At 42.1% G+C, this 22,388-nt stretch overlaps 1 protein-coding gene across 1 annotated transcript in view; it reads left to right on the forward strand.

Moving 5' to 3' along the window:
• Positions 1-22,388, forward strand: part of LOC107283474 (gamma-aminobutyric acid receptor subunit alpha-5) — a 132,197-nt gene that overhangs the window by 14,819 nt on the left and 94,990 nt on the right. The window contains exon 2 of the mRNA XM_015811393.1: positions 22,050-22,171. Coding sequence (XP_015666879.1) covers positions 22,050-22,171 — 122 coding nt within the window. The remainder of the gene's footprint in view (positions 1-22,049; positions 22,172-22,388) is intronic.

Raw genomic sequence — 22,388 nt, forward strand, 5'->3', positions numbered from 1 at the left:
TAACGGTGCCTCCCATTCCTAACTCACCGAGTCGCCGCAGCATGATACCGTGGTCCACAGTATCAAAAGCCGCTGAGAGGTCCAAAAGAACAAGGACAGAGGAATAACCCCTGTCCCGGGCCCTCCAGAGATCATTGACCAACGTGACCAATGCCGTTTCCGTGCTGTGTCCCGGCCTGAAGCCCGACTGGTATGGGTCATTCCAGGGGGGAAGCCAGGGACGCCAGGGAGAGGGGGAGCCAGACCCAAGAAGACCCCAGAGAAGTCGAGGGTGGTGCCCCAGGCAGAGAGCCCAACCCCTTGAGGGGGGCCCCAGAGGAGGAGGAGGAGGAAACAGCCACCACAAGATACCAGCTGGTAGCCTACAACAGCGAGGATGAGGCAGTGAAGGATCCGATGGTAAGTGAACCTATATGACTGTTCGTCATCCCCATTGTTCTGACAGGGCTGCAAACAGGCCACCGTGGGGAGTACAGGACCCTAATCGATTCCGGCTGCACCCGTTGCCTGATCAGCAAGGCCGTAGTGGCTGAGGTGGGGATCAGAGTGAGGCAGATGGCCAGCTCAATATGGTTTGAACAGGTGGATGGCTCCCTCTGGTGGTGGGGGGCTCAAGCTACCCTCATAATGGAGCTGGTTCAGCTGGAGATGGGGGCCCATTGGGAGGTCCTCTGGTTCATAGTGGTCCCCTCCATGACAGAGGCCGTTACCTTGGGACTACTGTTGCTGGACAAGTGGGGCCCTACAATCTGGTGGGAAGGGGGATACCGAAAGTTACGGATTGGTGTTGGTCCTCAGCCGTCTGCTCACGAAAAAGCAAAAAAGGGTGGAGAGAGAAGCAGGGAGGCAGTGGTGGGGCAGGGATGTGCAAGGGGGGAAGCCTCCTTCCCGGAGGTGTATGCCGACCTCGCCGAGGTGTTCAGCGAGCGTGAGTGTGATGTGCTACCTCCTCACTGACCAACCAACTGTGCCATTAACATCTTGCCGGGCGCCAAACTGCCAAAACCCCAGATGTATGTGATGACGCCCAAAGAGATAGAGGAGCTGCATCAGTACATTGACAAGAACTTGGCAAGGGGTTTCATCCAGCCGGCACGGTCACAGATTGCAGTCCCGGGTCTCTTCAAGGAGAAAAAGGATGGATTCTTGACCCTGTGTGTGGACTTCCGCAGCATCAACGGGGTTTGCGTTGAGAATATGTATCCCCTACCGCTAATGAAGGACTTATTGGCCCATTTGGCAAAGGGTAGGGTGTTCACTAAACTTTACCTCTGGGAAGTGTATTACAGGGTTCGAGCCAAACGGGGGGACGAGTGGAAGATGGTGTTCAACTGCCCACTAGGAAGTTACCAGTTCCGGGTGATGTAATTCGGCTTGCAGGGAGCCCCCCTGCAGCTCATCAATGAGGTATTGCATGAGCACCTATACCGTGGGGTGCTCGTGTATTTGGACGATATATTGATCTATTTATTTATTTATTTATTTATTTTTAAGACTTATATGCCGCCCTTCTCCCCACGGGACTCAGGGCGGCTCACAGCATATTAAAACAACATAGTACATTTCCCCAATAAAAGCCAATTAAAAACCAAATATTTGTAGCTGTGTCTCTTATTAAAATCATTAAAAATTATCCCTATTTAAAATTCACCCTAGGTCAGTCCCGCTTGCTGAAAAAGCCATGTCTTGAGGGCGCGGCGGAAGGTTAGGAGATCCGGAATCGTCCGGATCTCGGGGGGTAGCTCGTTCCAGAGGGTGGGGGCATCTATACCTCCAACATGACGGAACACGTCCGACTGGTAAGACAGGTGCTAGAAAAACTGCTGAGGCTTTGTAGACACCGTAACACCTGTCCCCGAAACACATACGATGGGTGCAATACTTCCAATGATGCTGCTTTCAGTTGAAGTATGTGCCAGGGGTTAAGAACTTCTTAGCGGACACCCTGTCACATATGCCCCAATATAACAGCAAGCGGGGGAGGTGGTACAAGCCATTATGCCTCCTTTCAGCCAGTCAGCAGCGCAGGTGGTTGCATGCAAACCAGCAAACGACCTGGTCCAAGAGCTGCATAAAGCAAACCAAGATGATCCCTGGCTGCTGGGACATCAAGCCCTGCTGACTAAGAGGGAGGGACTGGCTTGGAAGGCTGACAAGCTATATGTCCCATAGGCAGTAAGACCGAGGGTGCTACAGAGGTGCCATAACGTGAAACAGGCAGGTCACTTTGGGTTTCTTAGAACCCTATACTTGGTGAGACGCCAATTCTGATGGCCACGGATGAAGTCGGACATAGAGGCCTACGTACGGGGCTGCCCTGTGTGTGCCACCATAAAGCCCCATACGGGGAGGCCACCAGGGTTGCTGCAAAAAGTGGTGGACCCAACCCGGCCCTGGGAGGATATAGCCATGGACATCATCGTGGAGTTGCCAGAGAGCCATGGTTATACAGTGATCTGAACAGTAATTGACCTCTTTTCTAAGCAGGCCCATTTGTTCCATGCAAGGTGCTGCCGTGTGCTCGTAGGCTGGCCAAACTATTCATCACACAGGTGTACTGACTGCACGGGGTGCCCCGACGGATCATATCAGATTGGGGGGTGCAGTTCACGGCTTGCTTTTGGCGTGAGTTCATCAGGTCATCCCAAGGACTCAGCTCGGCTTTTCATCCCAGTACCAATGGGGTGGCCGAACGGGCCAACGCTATGGTGGAACAGTATCTGCGATGCTACATCTCTTATCAACAGATGGACTGGGTTGACCTCTTACTGTTCGCAGAAGTAGCATATAACAACACAGTTCACAACAGCACCGGCTTCGCCCCCTTCCGGGTGGTACATGGCCTAGACTTTGTCCCGATCCCAGAGTGTTCCCAGGGGGACCCCTCCCCCTGTCAACCCCATGATTGGATAGCTCACATGGGGGGGGTTGGGGGAATGTGAAGAAGGCTTTACTAAAAGCAGAGAGGCCTCAAAGGCACAGGCAGACAAGAAAAGGAAGCCGCAAAAGCCTTTTTGGGTGGGGGATATGGTATACTTGTCAACTAAGTACCTATGCCTGCGGTTGCCCTGCAAAAAGCTAGGGCCGAAATTTATATGGCCATTCCTAATCACGCAGGTAATTAATCCAGTAGTCGTGCAACTACAGCTATCCCGGCTTCTGGGGAAGATACACCCGGTTTTCCATTGTAGCCTACTGAAACCAGTGGAGGGGACCTCCTTTAGGTCCGTGAAAAAGGTACCAGGTTCTGTCACAGGGGACCATTACAAGATACTAGAGATATTGCACTCCCGTATCCGACGGGGTCAGCTGCAGTACCTGGTACGGTGGAAGGGATACCCTGTTACGGAGGTGTCCTGGGTGGGGGAAGCAGACATTCAAGCCTCCTGGTTGTTGCAGAAGTTCCACCAACGATGTCCCAGTAAGCCAGGAGGGGGGTCAGCTGAACTGTCTGCCACAGCATATGAGTTAATCACACGTTTTTCCTTGCCTTCCAGGTGGAGCCCTGGTAGAGGGAGCCACTTGTCAAGCCCCATGGGCTTGACATTGATGGGTGGGGAGGGAGACAACGATACCGGGGAGGAGGCCAGTGGCGCTACTGAATGGCTGAGAGGTTCCATGGTTCGGTTGCCAGACAGCTGTTCAGTGCGGGAAGGCCCCAGGGAGGAGAACAGCGGCAAAGATATCTGCCAGGAGGAAGCCAGTGGGGAGACATTGGGGAAGAGGCCAGAGGAGGCTAGCGGCAAGGACGATGCCCAGGGAGATGCCAGGGGCAGTCCTACCTGAACAGTGGCCAAAAGCGGAGCCACTGAACAGCTGAGCAGCCGTGTGTCCGACAAGCAGCTGATTGGCGCAGGAGCATCACCCGGCAATGCGAACTGAACGGTCGAACAGAGAAGAGGGCCAGAGGTCAGCATCGTTGTTCTTAATTTTAGCCACTGGATGCTGGCTAGGCGGGTGGGGATGGAGCTGGTGGGGGAGGACTGTATGTAAGGCACTGGGAGGAAATCACTCCCAGTGCTATCTTTGTTTTGCTGTGATTAAATGCTGGTCTGACCGTTTTGATTTTTGCCAGCCATCTTGACGTCTACCACTTGTTTTCTGTGGGAACCGGGTTGGTAAGGACACTGACATAGCGCACGGTGGGCCTCCACAGCATTCTCAGTTTCTCATGTGGCCCTTTGGAAAAATTAATTCTCCTCATGAGTTTGCTGTCAGAATAACAGAAACACATTTCTTCCTTGATATAATATATTCTTATTATTTAGCAGTCCTATACTGGGTCAAATATAAGTGACATTTTGGGAAGTGGTATAGTGTAGCAATAAAAATGGAATTTATGAAAAATCTTTGTTATGTGGTTTGAAACTTATCCTTGGGTTTTCCATCCAGAATTTACTTAAGATCAGTACACTCTTTGCTCAGGGAAACAGTACTGACTAAGGAATATTTAACAGGATTCTCAATTTTATGTCAGATTGTTAGAGAATACATTGATCATCTAATTTTCATTAAAATGAAACAAGTAGTCTCTATTAGAGTTGGTTAGTTTGTGAGAGGCTTAGGCATCCCCTTGAAACAACACCAAATATGGTGAAGTGACCACACGTAAAATTTGAACAGTGATTTAAATAGTGATTTATCACTTCATTATATTTTGAAGCAAGTGTTTGCTGCCGACATGAATCGGTGACTAATAACATCAAACAACATTAGGCTAGTCAAGCCTCCAATGGTTGTCTGAATTCAGTTTGTCTTACCTTTCATTGACAACTATGCATGTGTACATTTTACCTAACATAAAAAAAAATATGCCATACTGAAAATTTTGCCTTTGCAGAAATTTTAACTGGTGAATTATGTGCATGCCTCCCTGTGTGTATTCTGTATGTGTCATTCCACACTAATTTTGTTCAATTGATATGTTCCCATACTAAAGTCAATATCTAAAAGTGCTTTTTCTCTCTACGTTTGTTTGCAAATAAGTGAATAACTGAGATCTGTCAACTGTCCAGTTGGCATTTCCAGAAAAAAACAAAAAACCTCCTTGGACATGATCTTACCAAGAGTATAATATTTTACTAAAAATTTACACTGGCACAGAAAAAGTGAAAACAGTTCTGATTTTCCCGCTCAAAAACTTACTTAATTAAACAATAGATTCCCTAGCGCCCACCCACCAGGTGTTCACATTGTCCAGTAGTAATACTTCTTGTTATGAGAAAAGTCCACTTCTCCATCAAGCACCTGCATTAGTGACCTTGGTATTATCAGCACCAAACTCTCAAAGATGCCTTGGTTGCTTAGATACCATCCCTCCCACTTTTGCATTCCACAATCTTGTCAAGCTATGAGCAAGGGAAAAAAATGTAGGTGAAAGGGTAAATCAGTCTTCACATGCTGACCCCCCTGGAAGAAAAGTAGACCTGGAACAAGAATAAACATACAGTACATACATACATACATACATACACATTATTACATACAACCTAACTACTGCTACATTCCTTAATGGGGCTATTGAGGAAGCCTAATGAGAAATTTCTTAACTAATCTCACTGCCCTAATATCAGGGGCAGCCACCCACTCAGCATCTGCTAATGGGTAGCCTTTACATAGTACTAGATACTGTAATTTTCCCTTGTGATGTCTGGAGTCGAGAATTTTTTTGATCTTGTAGTGCTCCTCTCCCTTTACTAGGATGGGAGGAGGAGGTGTTATTTGACTGGCCTCAAACCAGATCCCTGAAAAGGTTTTAAATGCTGCAATGAAATACCGGATGAACTTCCCGGCAACTTCTCGGCAACTTCAGCTCCACCATCACTGGATTTAATACAATCTGGACGATGTGGAAAGGCCCTATGTATTTGGGACCTAACTTTTTGCAAGGTTGCCTCAGATACTTAGTGGACAAATACACCCTATCCCCTACTCTCTTCCGATCTGCTTGCCTCTTCTGACTTTCCTTAGCCTTATTCAGTGCCTCACACACAGTGGGCCATATGGCTTTTAATGTATCCATCCAATCAGCTAATCACCCTGAGGATGAGGTTTCCTTTGGGAGCTCTGGCATAGGCACAAACTCAGTCCCCATGGCCAAAATCTCTGCTGCTGTGCACTGAGTTGTAATATGCCACCTCTGCGAAAGGCAGGAGTTCAGCCCAATTAGTCTGCTGATAATTTACATAACAGCACAGGTACTGCTCTTCTAGTGAGTTGTCACGTTCAACAGCCCCATTAGTACACAGATGATAGGCAGAACTAAGTCTCTGGGAGGAGCCTATCATTTTTAAGAATTCCCGCCAAAACTTTGCAGTGAATTGCACCTCCTGTCTGAGATAATTCAGGACCCCATGTAGTCAGTAGATGTGTTGCACAAACATCTTGGCTAGGACCCAGGCTGAAGGAATCTTTGGACACGCCACAAAATGTGCTTCCTTCAAAAACAAGTCAATGGTAGTCCAAATTACTGTTTTCCCAGCACTCTCAGGCAACTCCATGACAAAGTCCATGGATATCTCTTCCTACAGCTTAGTCACCAATTATAGCAAGCCTGGAGGCTTCCCAGGTAGGTGTTTCATGGAGGCACACATGGGGCAACTAGCCACATAGACCTCTATGTCCTTTTTCATTTTTGGCCACCAAAATTACCTTTTTACCAAATGAAGGATTTTCACTAATCCAAGATAACCTGTGGGTTTTACATCATGGCTTCTCTGCAGGACCAAAGGTTCTCTGGCTGATTGGGATGTACAATTTACTCCCCTTCCATGGTAAGCCCTCTTTTTAAATTTTTTTTATTGAATATACAGTTAAAAACAAAAAAGACACAGTGGACATAATACAACTTCCCTGGTTTAAACAATACTATTAGTATTAACTTATGAAAAAAAATTCTTTACATTATAACAGAATATGCATATAGGATCTGTGAACTTTCTAGTAAGCGTTCTTTCAATCATATACATTGTGGTTAAATAACTTTCCATTCTATCTTATAAAGAATACTAGTATAAATATTTCTAAACTATCAACTTATCAATCAACATTCGTCCCAGCATTTCTCCTTGACTAGCCATTTATACACTCCATTCCAAATTTTGAAATAGTCTGTTTTATTTTTATTTTTAAGCTCTAATGTTAACCTATCCATTTCTGCGCAGGATAGGATTTTATTTATTACTTCTTCTTCGGTAGGGGTTTCTTTTCTCTTCCATTTCTGAGCATAGGCTAGTCTTGCTTCAGTTAGAACAGGGCTTTTCAACCAGTGGTACGGGTACCACCTGTGGTACATTGGCACCTGGCAGGTGGTACGCGACCATCCTAGAAAAGTGGTAGTGGGGGAGGGGAATGAGCTGAACTGGTGGCAGCACTGCACAAGCCTGAGCGAGAGATGGCTGGAGCTGCAGAGCTGGCAGAGCTCAGCGGAAGCGCCAGGATCAGTGCCGCTTTCTAGCTTATCGGCGCTTCTTTGGGGCTGTCAGGGCTCAGTGGAAGCGCCAGGATCAGCACCAGGCTCTAGCAGGAGCATGGTGCTGATCCTGGTGCTTCTGCTGAGCCCTGAAGAAGCGCTGATCAGCTGGAATGTTGCAGCATCTCCAGGGTCTTGTGATTTATATTCAGATGCTTGGCAACTGATTCATATTTATGACAGTCACAGTGTCCCAGGATCATGTGAAGTGACCAAAACCTGCTGCAACCACCCAGCAGACGGAGGGGGGGGAATAAAAACCAAACACACCCCACCCTACCCCCGCTGCCAATCCTCAACAGAAATGCTCACAGCAATGAAAACCTCAGACAGGAGGAAGAGCGCCGCCAGTTGGGCAGGCAGGTGTCTTGCTCAGCTGTGGCTTGGGAGGCACTTTTTTCAGTGCTATTGTAACTTCTAAGAGTCACTAAGCAAACTGTTGTAAGTTGAAGACTACCTGTACTTTATCACTTTTTTCATTTTTTGGGGGGGGTCATCAAGTTTTTGACACCTTGCTAGGTGATTGGTGGTACTTGGATGTTGCCATATCCTAAAAGTGGTACAATGGGTGAAAAGGTTGAAAAGCCTTGAGTTAGAATATGAAGTACTAAATATAAAGATCCTTTGCTGGATTTCTCCTTAGTAATCCCTAATTAAAAAAATTCTGGTTTTAATTTGATTTTTTGTGATAATATCTCTTCCAACCAATTTTTTATCAGATGCCTACTATATGTGGTAGTAGGTCCCTGGTGATTTTATACATTTCCAACATATCGATGAGGTTTTTTTGTTCATTTTTGCTAATCTTATGGGGGGAAGATGCCACCTGTAGAACATCTTATATAGATTTTCTTTATAGGTGGTGGCTAACGTTAGCCTCCTATTCTATCCCATAATAATTGCCAATTATCTAAATCGATACTATAGCCAAAATTTTTGCTCCAAATTAGCATTGTGTCTTTTACTTGTTCTTCTAGCATGTCTTGTTCTAATAAATATTGATATATCTTTTTTATCGTTTTATCTTCTGTTTCTAGTAAGATTTTATCTAATTCTGTGTGTTCTAATTTTATCCCGAGTTCTTTTTTATCTTTTCTGTATCGTGATTGTATTTGCAGATACAATGCCATTTCCAGCTCTATGCCATCTTCTAATAATTTTTTCCTTGTTTTCAACTCTCCATTCTCATTCTAGAATGTCTTTATATGTAGCTACCCTTCCTTAGTTCATAAATTTTGGGTGCATAAATATCTCCAATGTCGATATCCAATTGGGAATTTCCATGTAGTTAGATTTTTTAATTTTAATCTACAGCAAGGAAAAAGATACAGGCTGGACATGATAAACAAAGCAGAAGAGTTTTTTCAGCAATATCTAGGTAGCGAAGATGAATTAGAAGAAAGAGAACTAAGAGAAGAAGATATTACAGAGAGACATAGCAGAAAGGCACGAGAAGCACAAAGCAAAGAATGGGAAATTGAGAGAAGGGAAAAAATGAACTATGGCAATGACGATAAAAGCAGACATAAAGAATTTAAAGAAGACAGATTGACGAGAGTGACAAGATCAAAATATAAGCAGTAATGCGGAAGAACTAACAGCACTATCACTAAATGTAAACGGTTTAAACTCCCCAGTTAAAAGAAATAAATTTTTGAATAAGCTTAGTAAGAAAAACTTAAACATAATAATTTTACAAGAACACATATAAAGAATCAACACCAAGATCTATTAAACTACCCCAAGTTAGGAACTAAATTTGTATCATTCTCACAGCAGAAAAAAGGAGGAATAGTGATATATGTCAAGGAAAGAATCCCAGCAAAACAAATTTATCAGGATGAAGAAGGTAGAATACTGATAACTGAAATTTCCCTGAATAAAAAAAAAGTCGCCCTGGTAGGAATCTACGCCCCCAACGAGAGACAAACACAATTTTACAAGAAATTACATAAGATTATCGGTGAAATCGGAAATGAGAATATTTGTTTAGTTGGCGACTTCAATGCAATTGTAGATAGAGAATTAGACTATAAAAGTGAGAATGCAAGGAAAGGAACTAGAAGAATACTGCCTGGTACTTTTTTTAAAATGGTGGAGGAACTTAACATCCAGGATAGCTGGAGGGAGAGAAATTTGAATGTAAAACAATTCACATATTATTCAGGGCATCACCAATTGTAGTCTAGAACTGATATGGTCTGGACAACGAAAGAACTAAATTCAGATTTACAGTATGTAACAATAGATATTAATACATGGGCAGACCATAATCCTATTATAATCAAATGGAAAGGACAGAAGACAACAAGGAGGTGGACCTTAAAAAAGGCAAACTTAAATAAAAAAGAATTCAAATATAAGATGGAAGAATAAATGCAGATATTCTTCCAGACAAACAAGAAAGAGGAGACTAATCTATGGGATACAGCCAAGGCAGTCATGAGAGGAACTGCAATTGCATACATGGCCAATGAAAATAAAAAGAAAAGGCAGTACCAAAAAAGTCTAGAGGAAGAACACAAAAAACTGGAAACAGAACTAACCCCACAATGTAGGGATTTAAAACGACAACTAGATCTAAATAAACAAGAAGAATTGGCACAAAAAATAAAAAGTATCAGACAAAATTTTTTTGAACAGGCAACTAAACCCAGGAGATGGTTGGCCTATAGACTGAAAAAACAAAAAGAAAAAAGCTGGATTAGTAAACTATGCAACGAAGCGGGGGAGATGGTACACCAGACTGAAGAAAAAAAACATGTGACGTATGAATTCTACAAAAACCTCTATAAAGACGATGAAAAGATTAGTGAGGGAAGAATACTACAATACCTTATGAATGCTGATCTGCCGAAGGTCCCGGAAAAATTCCAAAATATATTAAATAAGGACATAACACTTCAGGAAATTATAGAAGCAATTAAAAAACAAAAAGGTAATAAAACACCCGGCCCTGATGGATTACCGTCTGAAATATACAAAAATCTTCAAGAACTTGTGGGCCCAACTTTATTGGATACATTTAATGAAGTATTAAAAGTAGCAAAGATCCCAAATTCATGGAAAGAATGAATTTTAATTCCTAAAGAAAGAAAGAATGTTAATTCCTAAAGAAAACTCTGATTTAACTCTCATCAAAAACTACAGACCTATCTCTTTATTAAATACGGACTACAAGTTCTTTATGACAATAATGGCAGAAAGATTAAAAAGATACTTAGTTGAACTTATCCATACTGATCAAAACGGTTTCTTACCTAAAAGGCAAATAAGATATAATGTTAGGATCATATTAGATATGCTAGAATATTATGAATTGCATAATGAAAAGCAAATGGCATTGATCTTTGTTGACGCGCAGAAAGCATTTGACAACGTCAAATCAGATTTTATGTTGACCCAACTTAAATATATGGAATTTGGGGAAAGATTCATAAATATGTTCAAAGCAATTTATTCTAAACAAGAAGCAAAAGTAATTATGAATGGAGAATTTACAAAATGTTTCCAAATACAAAAAGGTACGAGAAAAGGTTGCCTACTATCAGCATTATTATTTATACTCTCTTTAGAAGTTTTAACAAGAATAATTCGAGAAGATAAATTGATTAAAGGCTTAGAAACTAAGAAAGAGATATTTAAATTACAGGCCTATGCAGATGATTTAGTCTTTATTTTGGAAGAGCCCCTAGAGTCTGGCACAAGACTATTACACGTTCTGGAAAACTATGGAGACGTAGCGAGGTTGAAGATTAACAAAGAAAAAACTAAAATGCTAGTTAAGAACATGACCAAATCAAAAGAAAACGAGCTAGCAGAAAAAAATAACATTCAAATAACTAAAAAAGTAAGGTACCTGGGGATTTAACTGACGGCAAGATGCATCACACTTAAAAGAGAAAACTACGATAAACTAATAGACCAAATTACAGTGGATTTAGATAAATGGAAAAACTTACAGCTCTCCTTTATGGGGAGAATTGTGACAATTAAGATGAATGTACTCCCTAAACTACTTTTTCTATTCCAATGTATACCAATTAAATTAGGTAAAGACTTCTTTTAAAATTTAAACAACAACAACAAACAACAACAAACAACAACAACAACAACAACAACAACAACAACAACAACAACAATAATAATAATAATAATAATAATAATAATAATAATAATAATAATAATAATAATAATAATAATAATAATAAAGTTGGAAGAGACCTTGGAGGTCATCTAATCCAACCCCCTGCTCAGGCAGGAAACCCTATACCATTTTAGACAAATGGCTGTCCAGTCTCTTCTTAAAAACTTCCAGTGTTGGCGCATTCACCGCTTCTGGAGCCAGGTTGTTCCACTGGTTAATTGTTCGAACTGTCAGGAAGTTTCTCCTTAGTTCTAGGTTGCTTCTCTCTTTGGTTAGATTCCACCCGTTGCTCCTTGTCCTGCCTTCAGGCGCTTTGGAAAATAGCTTGACTCCCTCTTCTTTGTGGCAGCCCCTGAGATATTGGAACACTGCTATCATGTTCCTCCTCGTCCTTCTCTTCATTAAACTAGACATACCCAATTCCAGCAGCCTTTCCTTATATGCTTTAGCCTCCAGTCCCCTAATCATCTTTGTTGCTCTTCTCTGTACTCTTTCTAGAGTTTCAACATCTTTTTTACATCGTGGTGACCAAAACTGGATGCAGTATTCCAAGTGTGGCCTTACCAAGGCATTGTAAAGTGGTATTAATACTTCACGTGATCTTGATTCTATCCCTCTGTTAATGCAGCCCAGCACTGTGTTGGCCTTTTTGGTAGCTGCAGCACACTGCTGGCTCATATTTAAGTGATTGTCCACTAGGACTCCGAGGTCCCTCTCACAGGTATTACTATTGAGCAAGGTACTCCCTATACTATACCTGTACATTTAGTTTTTCTTGCCTAAATGTAGAACCTTACTTTTTTCACCATTGAATTTCATTTTGTTAGATAGCGCCCAGTGTTCAAGTCTGTCCAGATCCTCCTTTATCTTAAGCCTGTCTTCTGGAGTGTTGGCTATTCCTGCCAGCTTGGTGTCGTCTGCAAATTTGATGAGTTCCCATCTATCCCCTCGTCCAAATCGTTGATGAAGATGTTGAAGAGCACTGGGCCCAGAACAGAGCCCTGGGGCACCCCAATACACACTTCCCTCCATGTAGATGTGGTTCCATTGAGGACCACATGCTGAGTACGGCCAGTCAGCCAGCTACGGATCCATCTGGTGGTGATGCTGTCTAACCCGCATTTTTCTATCGTATCAAGTAGTAGGTTGTGATCTACTTTATCAAATGCCTTACTGAAGTCCAAGTAAATTCCTCTGATCCACTAATTTTGTCACTTGGTCAAAGAATGCAATAAGATTTGTCTGGCATGATCTGTTTTTGACAAAACCATGTTGGCTTTTAGTAATGACTTTGTTTGCCTCTAGGTGTTCGGTGATTCGTTGTTTGATTATCTTTTCCAGAATCTTCCCAGGTATTGAAGTCAGGCTGATAGGTCTGCAATTTTCTGGATCCATTTTTTTTCCTTTTTTGAAGATGGGAACTACATCAGCTCTTTTCCAATCCTCCGGTAGTTCCCCAGTGCTCCAGGATCTTTGAAAAATATGGTTCAATGGTTCTGAGATCACATCTGCCAGTTCCTTGAAAACCCTGGGGGATAATCCATCTGGTCCTGGTGATTTGAACTCATCTAGGCTGGACAGGTGCTCACTTACCTTTTTCTTGCCTATCTTAACTTGTATTTCTATTCTGTTTTTTATGGCACTATTTTTGGTAGGTTGGTCTGTTTTTTCCCTTTGTGTAAAGACAGATGCAAAAAACGAGTTAAATAGTTCTGCTTTCTCCCTGTTGCTTGTCACCTTGCCACTTTCCCCCACTAATGGACCAATCATTTCTTTCACTTTTTTCTTGTTTTTTACATTTGAAAGAAGCTTTTGTTGTTATTTTTGACTTTGGTCGCAAGCCTTAGTTCATTTTGAGCCTTGGCTTTCCTCACTTCATCTTTGCAGGCTCGGGCTATTTGCTGATATTCTGACTTAGTTATGTGCCCCTCTTTCCACTTTCTATACTTGTCCTTTTTATCTTTCAATTTGTCAGAGAGTTCTTTATGCAGCCATGCTGGTTTCTTTTGAGAGTGTTATTTTTCCTCTTTGTTGGTATTGTGCTGGACTGGGCTTTTATTATCTCACTTTTCAAAATTTCCCAAGCTTCTTGAGTTGTTTTCCCCTTGAGTATTCTCATCCATGGAATCCTTCTCAAGCCCTCTCTAAGTTTATTGAAATTAGCTCTCTTAAAGTCCAAGACTCTAGTTTGACTGTGTTCTATTGCTTGTGCTTCCATAATGTTGAATTCCAATATTGCATGATCACTTCCTCCCAAAGTTCCTGTGGCTTCAACACCTTCTATCATTTCATCTCTGTTAGTGAGAATTAGATCCAAAATGGCTAATCCTCTAGTTCCCTTCTCTACTTTTTGGGAGACAAAATTGTCTGCTAGGTTTGCAAGGAATCTGTTTGATCTTCCATGGTGCAGAGTTTGTCTCCCAGTTGATGTAAGGGCAGTTAAAGTCCCGCATTACTATTGTGATGTGCTTCCTACATACCTTAGTTAGCTGACTAAGCAAAAAGTTCATCTATTTCCTCTGTTTGGTTGGGTGGCCTGTAGTATACACCTATGGTAATGTCATTTTTTCCCCTTTTATATTGACCCAAATGCATTCAAGACAGTTTTCATCACTGTGCTCTATTTCTGTAGAGATGTAGTTATTTCTTACATATAGAGCAACTCGCCTCCTCTTTTATTTGGTCTGTTTCTTTTAAATAATTTAAATCCCTCTAGCTGTGTGTTCCATTTGTGGGTTTCATCCCACCATGTTTCCGTAATGGCAACAATATCATATCTGCCCTCATTAACCTGAATTTCTAGTTCACCCTGTTTGCTGTTCATACTCTGTGCGTTGGTGTATAGACATTTGAGTCCTTTATGAGCGACCCTGTGTTTACTTTCTACATAACCTGTGTGGTGCCTGAGTTCCCCTATTGTCTTACTACCTATTTGGTTAGTGCACTTTGTGTGACACTCACTATTAGAAGCTTGATTTTGCTTTACAGCAAGGTTGATATTCTTGTCCACACACACATCTATGTTACATGCACTGATAGCCCTATAATTTTTAGATTGCTGGGAGCAAGGATGTTCTGTATCAATTAACTCACTGTCCCCGCTGTTTAGTTTAAATATTCCTCCAGAAAATCTGTGAATTTATAGCCTAGTAGCTCAGTCCCTTTCTTTGATGGATGCAAACCATCTCTTTTGTACATTTTTTCATTGGACCAGCTACAGACATTGTGACTAACATATCCAAACTCTTCCCCTTTACACCACTCCTTTAGCCACATATTGAATTGTGCTATACGCTGGCCTTTTCCATTTTGCTCCTTATATACTGGTAAAACTTCTGAAAAAGTAAGCCTACAGCCTATTCTGCTAAGTTCCTGCCCCAAGCTCTGGAAATCGTTCTGCACAGAGAGTACATCTTTTTGGAACAGATCGTTTATTTGGCAAGGAAGAAAACTGAGAATTAAATTCAAGTTATTACAAGATGCAAAGGAAAGAGGAGGATTCGGCCTCCCAAACTGGGAAAAATATTATCAGGCGGCAACATCTGCCTGGATAAAGGAATGGATACACCTAAAGAATAGGAGATTGTTAGCATTAGAAGGCCATGACATGCAGATAGGGTGGCATGCGATACTATGGGATGGAAAACACGCTAAGCCCCCTTTTGACATCAGGTCATCTTTTTGTCTCTGGAACCATTCATCTGCCCCCAAGGCAGCTTTTAACGATTACATCAATGAATCTCCCATTGGTTGAAGAGAGGCCATTCTCTGCTGCCTCATAAGCGCTGGCATTGCAAGCTGCCAGGATGGGATGATGGAGTTAACTACTTCTTCTCAGGCACTTCTGTAATGGGACATGTAAGAAAGGGCATCTGCTAGGAAGTTCTCTCCCCCCCCCAGCAAGTAGCAAAAGATGAAATTGAAGTGGTTAAAATACTGAGCCCATTGGACTTGCTTAGGGGATAGCTTCCTCTGGGTCCTTAATGCCTTCAGGTTCTTGTGGTCCATCCACACCTTGAAGGGAATCTTACTGCCCTCCCAAAACTGTCTCCAGGTCAGAAGAGCCCATCGGACAGCATGAGCCTCTTTCTCTTAAATGGCTCAACACCTCTCAGTATAGGATAACTTGTGAGACATTTAGGCACAGGGTTGCAGCTCCCCCTTTTTGTTCTTCTGGAGAAAAATCACCCCTACTGCCACGTCACTGGCATCTGCCTGTATTACAAAAGGCTCATCTGGGTTTGTATGCTTCAAGACAGGCTCTGCAGCAAAGAGCCACTTTAGTTTCTTGAAAGCTGCATGGCATTCGACAGATCAATTTAGTGGTGACTTGGTGTAGGCTTCATTCCCCCTCCCGTCTTAAGCAAGTTGGTGATGGATTGGATTATCTGGGCAAATGTGGGGATGACCTGCTGGTAAAAATTCACAAATCTCAGGAACCTCTGTAAATGTCCCTCACTCCATTGCCCTCACCAGGGTCCATTTCCACCCCATCTTTGGAGATGCGATACCCCAGGTAGTCTAGGATGTTCTTGTGGAAGTTGCGTTTAAATAACTTCACATACAGCTGGCTTTAAGCAACATCTCAAGTACTGCTCTCACCAGCTTTATATGCTCTTCCATGGTCTTGGTATAAATTAGAATGTCATCCAACTACACCAGCAGCCTTTTGTACAGGTGCTCATGCAGGACCTCATTTATTAACTGCATGAATACTGCTAGTACTCCTTGCAACCCAAATGCCATCCCTCAGAATTGGTAACCACCCAGAAGGCAGTTAAATGTGGTTTTCCATTCATCTCCTTCTTTAATAGTCTTCCCTTAAGTCCAGTTTGATAAAAATCTTTCCTCATGAGGAGGAGGTGATACATATTCTCTACACAGATACAATTCAGTCTGTGGTAATCCATGCACAGCCTAAGAGACCCATTTTTCTTCTCTTTGAAAAGCACAGGGGTAGCCATCCTTGATTTCGCTGGCTGGATAAATCCCCTAGCTACGTTCTTGTCTATGAACCCCCAAAGTTCCTTCATCTCCCTTGGCATCATTGAATACACCTTCAGCTTTAGCAATTTTGCCCCTGGCAGGATCTCAATAGCACAGTCTGTGGGGTGATGGGATGGGAGTATGTCTGATTCCCTTTTGCTGAATGCCTCTGCTAGGTCTCGGTATTCACTTGGAATGAATGGCTCTAACCCCTCACTTCGCTTTAGTGTGTTCACTGACTCCACTTTCATTTTACTAACTGCAGGCTCATGGCTGGTGTGAGATGTTTTCGCTGGCTCCTGCCAGCTAGCTGCATTCTTTCTTATTCGCCACTTGTTGCTATCCCAATCTATTCATGGATTCCATTTCTTCAACCAGGCTAATCCCAGGACCATGGTCTCAGTCATTCCAGGAGCCACAATAAAATGGATAGTCTCTATGAGGGTCCCAGCCCTGAAGCTTACTGGCTCTGTTAGGCAAGTTGCTGGTGCCCTCCTGTAAGGGAACCTTCCAGCTGGGAGAACCTCAATTTCCTCAGCCTCAGCCTTAGTTTCTCCAGAGACTGATTAGGCACCGAGTGCACCTTGAATCCAACAAGGCAGTGAGGACCTCCATTATTCCCGAGGAGGGCACATGAATCTCCACCCAGATCGTCATGGGGATAATGGTGCCGTTTACCATTGGGTCATCTTCCCCTTCACTGTCGCTCTCATAGAAGACCAAGCTGAGCTTGTCATAGATTGGAGGTCTCTCCCTTTTGCTGGATTGGGGAGAGATCTTTACAACCTGTTGGGCCACCCGCATCTTCTCCCTTGGCCTCACTAGGGGCTTTTCTGGCTTTGGTTGGGCCAGGCTCACACTGCCAATACCGGGTGTGATGCAGGACAATCGGCCACTCGGTGGCCATTCCTCCCACATCAGAAATATGCTCCCAGGCTTCAGCGGGGCTTTTTCCCCGTGGAAGGGATTGCTCCCATGGGGTGCTGGGCATCTCTTGGGCATCTGGTGGGGCCATTTCTCATATGCTACATGCTCCTGGTACTCCTCAGTTCAAGCTCCATGTTTGTGGTCAACCAGTACCATGCTTGAAGGTTGCCTGGTACTCCATGGGTAGTGGTAGCAGTACAGCTTCTTGCTCAGCCCCTCCTGGAATTGATAAACCAGCATACACTCCAGCCAATCTCTCAGGCAAGCTATCAGGCCATGGAAGTATTGGATGTACTTTGCTACTGGCTGCTTGCCCTGCTGTAGGAAGCTGATGCAGATCTCTGCATGCCAGGCTGCTGCAGGGTCCTTGAACCTGTCTCACAATGCCTGCACGAAAGCATCCAAGTCTTGCAACTTTGGAGCCCCCTGATCCTGGAGAGACACTAGCCATTCTGCTGCATCCCTCTCCAGGTTAGATGTAATGGCATTGACCTGGGTGTACCCATCCGGGTACATCATGGCATTCCATATAATTCCAGACCTGGGTGAGGAAGTAAACCAAGTTATTGGGCTGTCCATCGAACCAAACTGCTAAAGGAGGCAACACTCGGTCTTCTCACACTAGGACATACCCAGGCTGCAACCCCACTGCTGCCTGGGTTGCTTGAGTGGGGGTGCTAGCTTTGTTGGGGCTGAGAGTGCCAGCTTCTACATCCTAGTTTTAGTTTGAGCCTCCACCAGGGCTTCACAAGGGAGGGCTTCCTCTGGTCTCACCCCTCCATCTGTTCCTCTGTCAACTGCCAACATCCCGAAGCTGCCTCCTGGTAGGGTCCAGATAGGCTGTTACATTGCAGAGCTGGTTTAAAGTCAACTGTCCTGTTGGCATTTCCAGAAAAAGAAGCTCTTGGGACACATTGTCCAATAGTAATACTTCTTGTTATGAGAAAAGTCCATTTCTCCATCGAGCACCTGCATTGTGACCTTGGTGTTATCTGCACCAAGCTTTCAAAGACACCTTTCTAGATACCATCCCTCCCACTTTTGCATTCCACAATCTTGTCAAGCTATGAGTAAGGGAGAAAATGTAGATGAAAGGGCGAATCAGTCTTGAAAAGGTCATATATGTGGACATAATAGTTGTCTGTGGTGGGATAACATTCATATATACCAAATGCTTCCATGTGAACTAGTATTGTTTTATCAGAACAATGTTATATTTACCCTAAAAAATTTTCATCAATTAATCATGGTACTTGGTGGATGAAAATCATATTGCTTTAGAATTCAATTATTTTTTCTAAGGTAATTAATCTTTTTTTTTTTAAAAAAAAAGTGCTAACATACTTTGCATGGATATGCGCTAAATCAAACAAAGGTATCTCCCCATCAGAGTTATTTCACTAAATTGATCAAAACTAAAAAGCTGAATTAAGCACTGGAAATCATTATTCTAGGTCACACCTCCTCTTCCTGTTTTGTTTTTGTTCTTTTTTTGTTTTCTAATTGTTTCTTATACAGAGCTAAAAATAGAATTAAAATCACAAGGACTCTACAAAGCATTAACTGTTTAAGTAATAAAGGATTTCGTCAGAAAGCGTCAGCAATTCAGGTAGAAATGGAACCATTGCAATTTTTCTTTTCTCACTAACTTAGATTCTTTATCTTTGGATAATTCCAAAATCTATGTTTCCAGAAAAAAGTGTGTAAAGTAAAGAAACATGAGCTTTTTGCAGTCTTAATATTTCCTCAAAAAAAAAGTAACTTTCCTTTTCCCCCCTATTGTTTTGAAAAACAATATTTTAGGGCTTCCTTTTCCTGACTTGAGAGAAGTGACATTGCACAGAGGGTTTTAGTTCTCCCCATGTTTCAACCAGACTAGCAGAACCATAATTACATTCACTGCTTTTGTGCGTGGTCTGCATTTGGCAGTGTGCTATTTTTAACCTCTAAAGAAATGTCCAGGTTTAACCATTTCAAATGGATAAAATGATCAAAGGGTTTTTTTTAGCCTGTACTCATCATTTAAACTGTTAAAATCACCATAAAATCATGGCTTTCATATGTACTCAAAGAAATGAGATCAAGAAATTGAGACATCCCTTCCTCAATATAGATTTGTAAGATTTCAAAATCCACTTGTAAAATAGGTCTTTGAGAAACTGTATGCTAACTCTCACTATCACTGTGTTCCACCTGCAGTTTCCATCTCTACCAACTGAAGTTCTTCAGCCTAAAGAAGTAGCTAGGATTTGTGAAAGGTCAATAAAAACAGAAAAAAGTTTTGAAGAGGCCAGAAAAAAAAGGGGGTGGGGGTTATAAGAAGGAAAGAGGAAAGGAAAAGAAAACAAGTAAATTTATACATGGTCAGTAGCTGCAGAAATGACGAAGTCCTATTTGACCACTGCTCTTGGCTAAACTTGGCAGAAGAATTGTAGATATGATTTGGCAGGGTCTTTCTCAGATTCTTTATGGGAGATAATAAAATAAAATACAGCAATTTGAACACCCACTGCAGTATGAAGAGTCCACAATTTAAACGCTAGTCTGCTTTGTCCCATTCTGTAGAAATTAGTGGTTACTTGGTGGGTTACTGGGTGCACTTGAGAAGCTGAGACATGTGTAGAAAACAGCCTTCTATTAATCTAATGCAGGGGTGTCAAACAGCTGGCCCGCGGGCTGGACGCGTCATCTGGAAGCCGCGCCCACCCATTGCTGGCAATGGCAAAACCGGCCCGATACTTTGCGCAACGTCACATGATGTCGCGAGTTTGACATGTCTGATCTAATGACTACTAGATCCAACTTCCACCTTGAACCAAGACCAGAATTGTTAGACTTTAGCAACTGTCTAAAACTAAAAACTGACCAAGCAAGATGCTTTAAAATATATTTTAATAATATTTATTGAGCTCAGAGGGATATAGTTAGAATTCCAGCAGCTGAACTTCTTTCAGTTTAGAACTGATCTGTCCTGATGTATCAGTACCTCTTATTTTCTTTCTAATGATCTTCCTGTAAGAGAAAAACTTGCATCTGATGGTTTACATAATGGTTTCCAGAACCATTGTCAATCTGAGAAGTGATTTTTGCAGACTCCTGTAATAGTTAAAGCTTTTATCTGTTTGAGTCCCTTTTCTAAAGTCTAGTGAGGTATAATAAGAAAAGGGTTTGTTTCAACTCCAATGACACTTTGTTCCATAACTAGAATTCAAACATGAAAAAAGAAACATAAATAACTGTAGAATTATTTTATTTTTACTGCTGCTGCAGTCACAACTAATTCTGGTGTCAAATGTAACTTCTGGAATTGCAGTGATCTAATCATGCAGGACAGACTCTGTGGGATTAGGCAGTCCTGCAAGATCTTTTATCTAAAGCTGTGTAAGGCTTTGTACATCATTAGAAACATTTTTAATTGGCCTCAAAAAGCAACCAGAAACCATTGAAGTTGTGTGAATTGGATGTTGTCAAATCTCAAGAGATACTCAAACTACCCATGCTGTTGGGTATTCCGGCCCAGCTGCAAGCTTTAGAATGTCTTTAGGGCTATTCACAGAGCATAATTTCTAATACAATAATTCAGACTGGAAGCTACCAATGTGTGAATCACCAAAGCTAGGTTTCTCCTGATTGGGGATGCAGCTGGTTTAACAGGGGTGTCAAACTTGCAACGTCACGTGACGTGTCGTGACGTATTGTGACTTTTTTTACATTGCTGGCAATGGAGTGGGCGCAGTTTTAGCATGATGCATCCAGCCTGCGGGCTGGCAGTTTAACACCCCTGGTTTAACAATTGAAGTTGCGCAACTGTTTTCCTTGTCATTGTTGCTCCATGATTGTCCAGCCTCAATGGTAGATCCAAATTGAGAAACTGATTCACAGGGAGAATTCAATCAATTATTGTCTACACTTTATCTTCATTCACCGTAATCAAGACTGTTTCGGGTAATGCCCATTCAGCATGGGACATCATGCTATATCTAACAGTATAACTAACAAGTCTAGGCTCCCGCTCGTCTGGGATTTTTATAGAGTTTCTAATGGTATCAACTGTTCGACATTAGTACAGATTATTTCAAAAAGTTGTTGCACATTGCCCTTGTTATTCACAAGTCTCAAAAACTTCTAACCATGCATCACATTTCCTGAATTTGCATGGATTGATGTTTCCTGAGGCTTTTCCCAGCACAGTAATTTCTGCTAATAAGGGAAAATATATGCAGAGGTGTGTGTGTTTGTTTACAGGAGAATAAATGCACAATGGTAGAATATAATGGCAGAAAGCTTCTATAAAAGTGTTAAGTTTTCTATAAAACAGTTAAGACTGCACTTTTTTCTGTAATCTCCCCTGTGAAGTCTTCCATTATCTAATACTAGATGCTTACTATCTTTATTGTAAAGCATCAGGAAATTTCAATAGCCAGCAATCTAAATAATTAAATGAAAATTGAAATATAAAACAACCTTTAGCCAAAGTTGATTATATTTACGTTGTTCCTATACTCTCCCTTTTAACAGCTTCTCACAGATGCCAACAGCTTCAGGGAAACATGACACCAATGATAACATTACCATATTCACTCGGATCCTTGATGGCCTATTGGATGGATACGATAACAGACTTCGCCCAGGTCTGGGAGGTAGGATAAATACTACAATAATTTTATTTTATTTTATTTTATTTTATTTTATTTTATTTTATTATTTATTTTATTTTATTATTTTATTTTATTTATTTTATTTTAGTTTATTTTAATCTCATCTTTATTATTTTTACAAATAATTAAAGCAGCAATGATATCCTTTCTCTTCCTATTTCCCCACAACAACAATGCTGTGATTTGACTTGGGCTGGGA

The sequence above is a fragment of the Protobothrops mucrosquamatus genome, unplaced genomic scaffold (assembly GCF_001527695.2).
Source record: "Protobothrops mucrosquamatus isolate PMUCROS unplaced genomic scaffold, P.Mucros_1.0 scaffold40, whole genome shotgun sequence".
In the NCBI taxonomy this organism is placed as follows: domain Eukaryota; kingdom Metazoa; phylum Chordata; class Lepidosauria; order Squamata; family Viperidae; genus Protobothrops; species Protobothrops mucrosquamatus.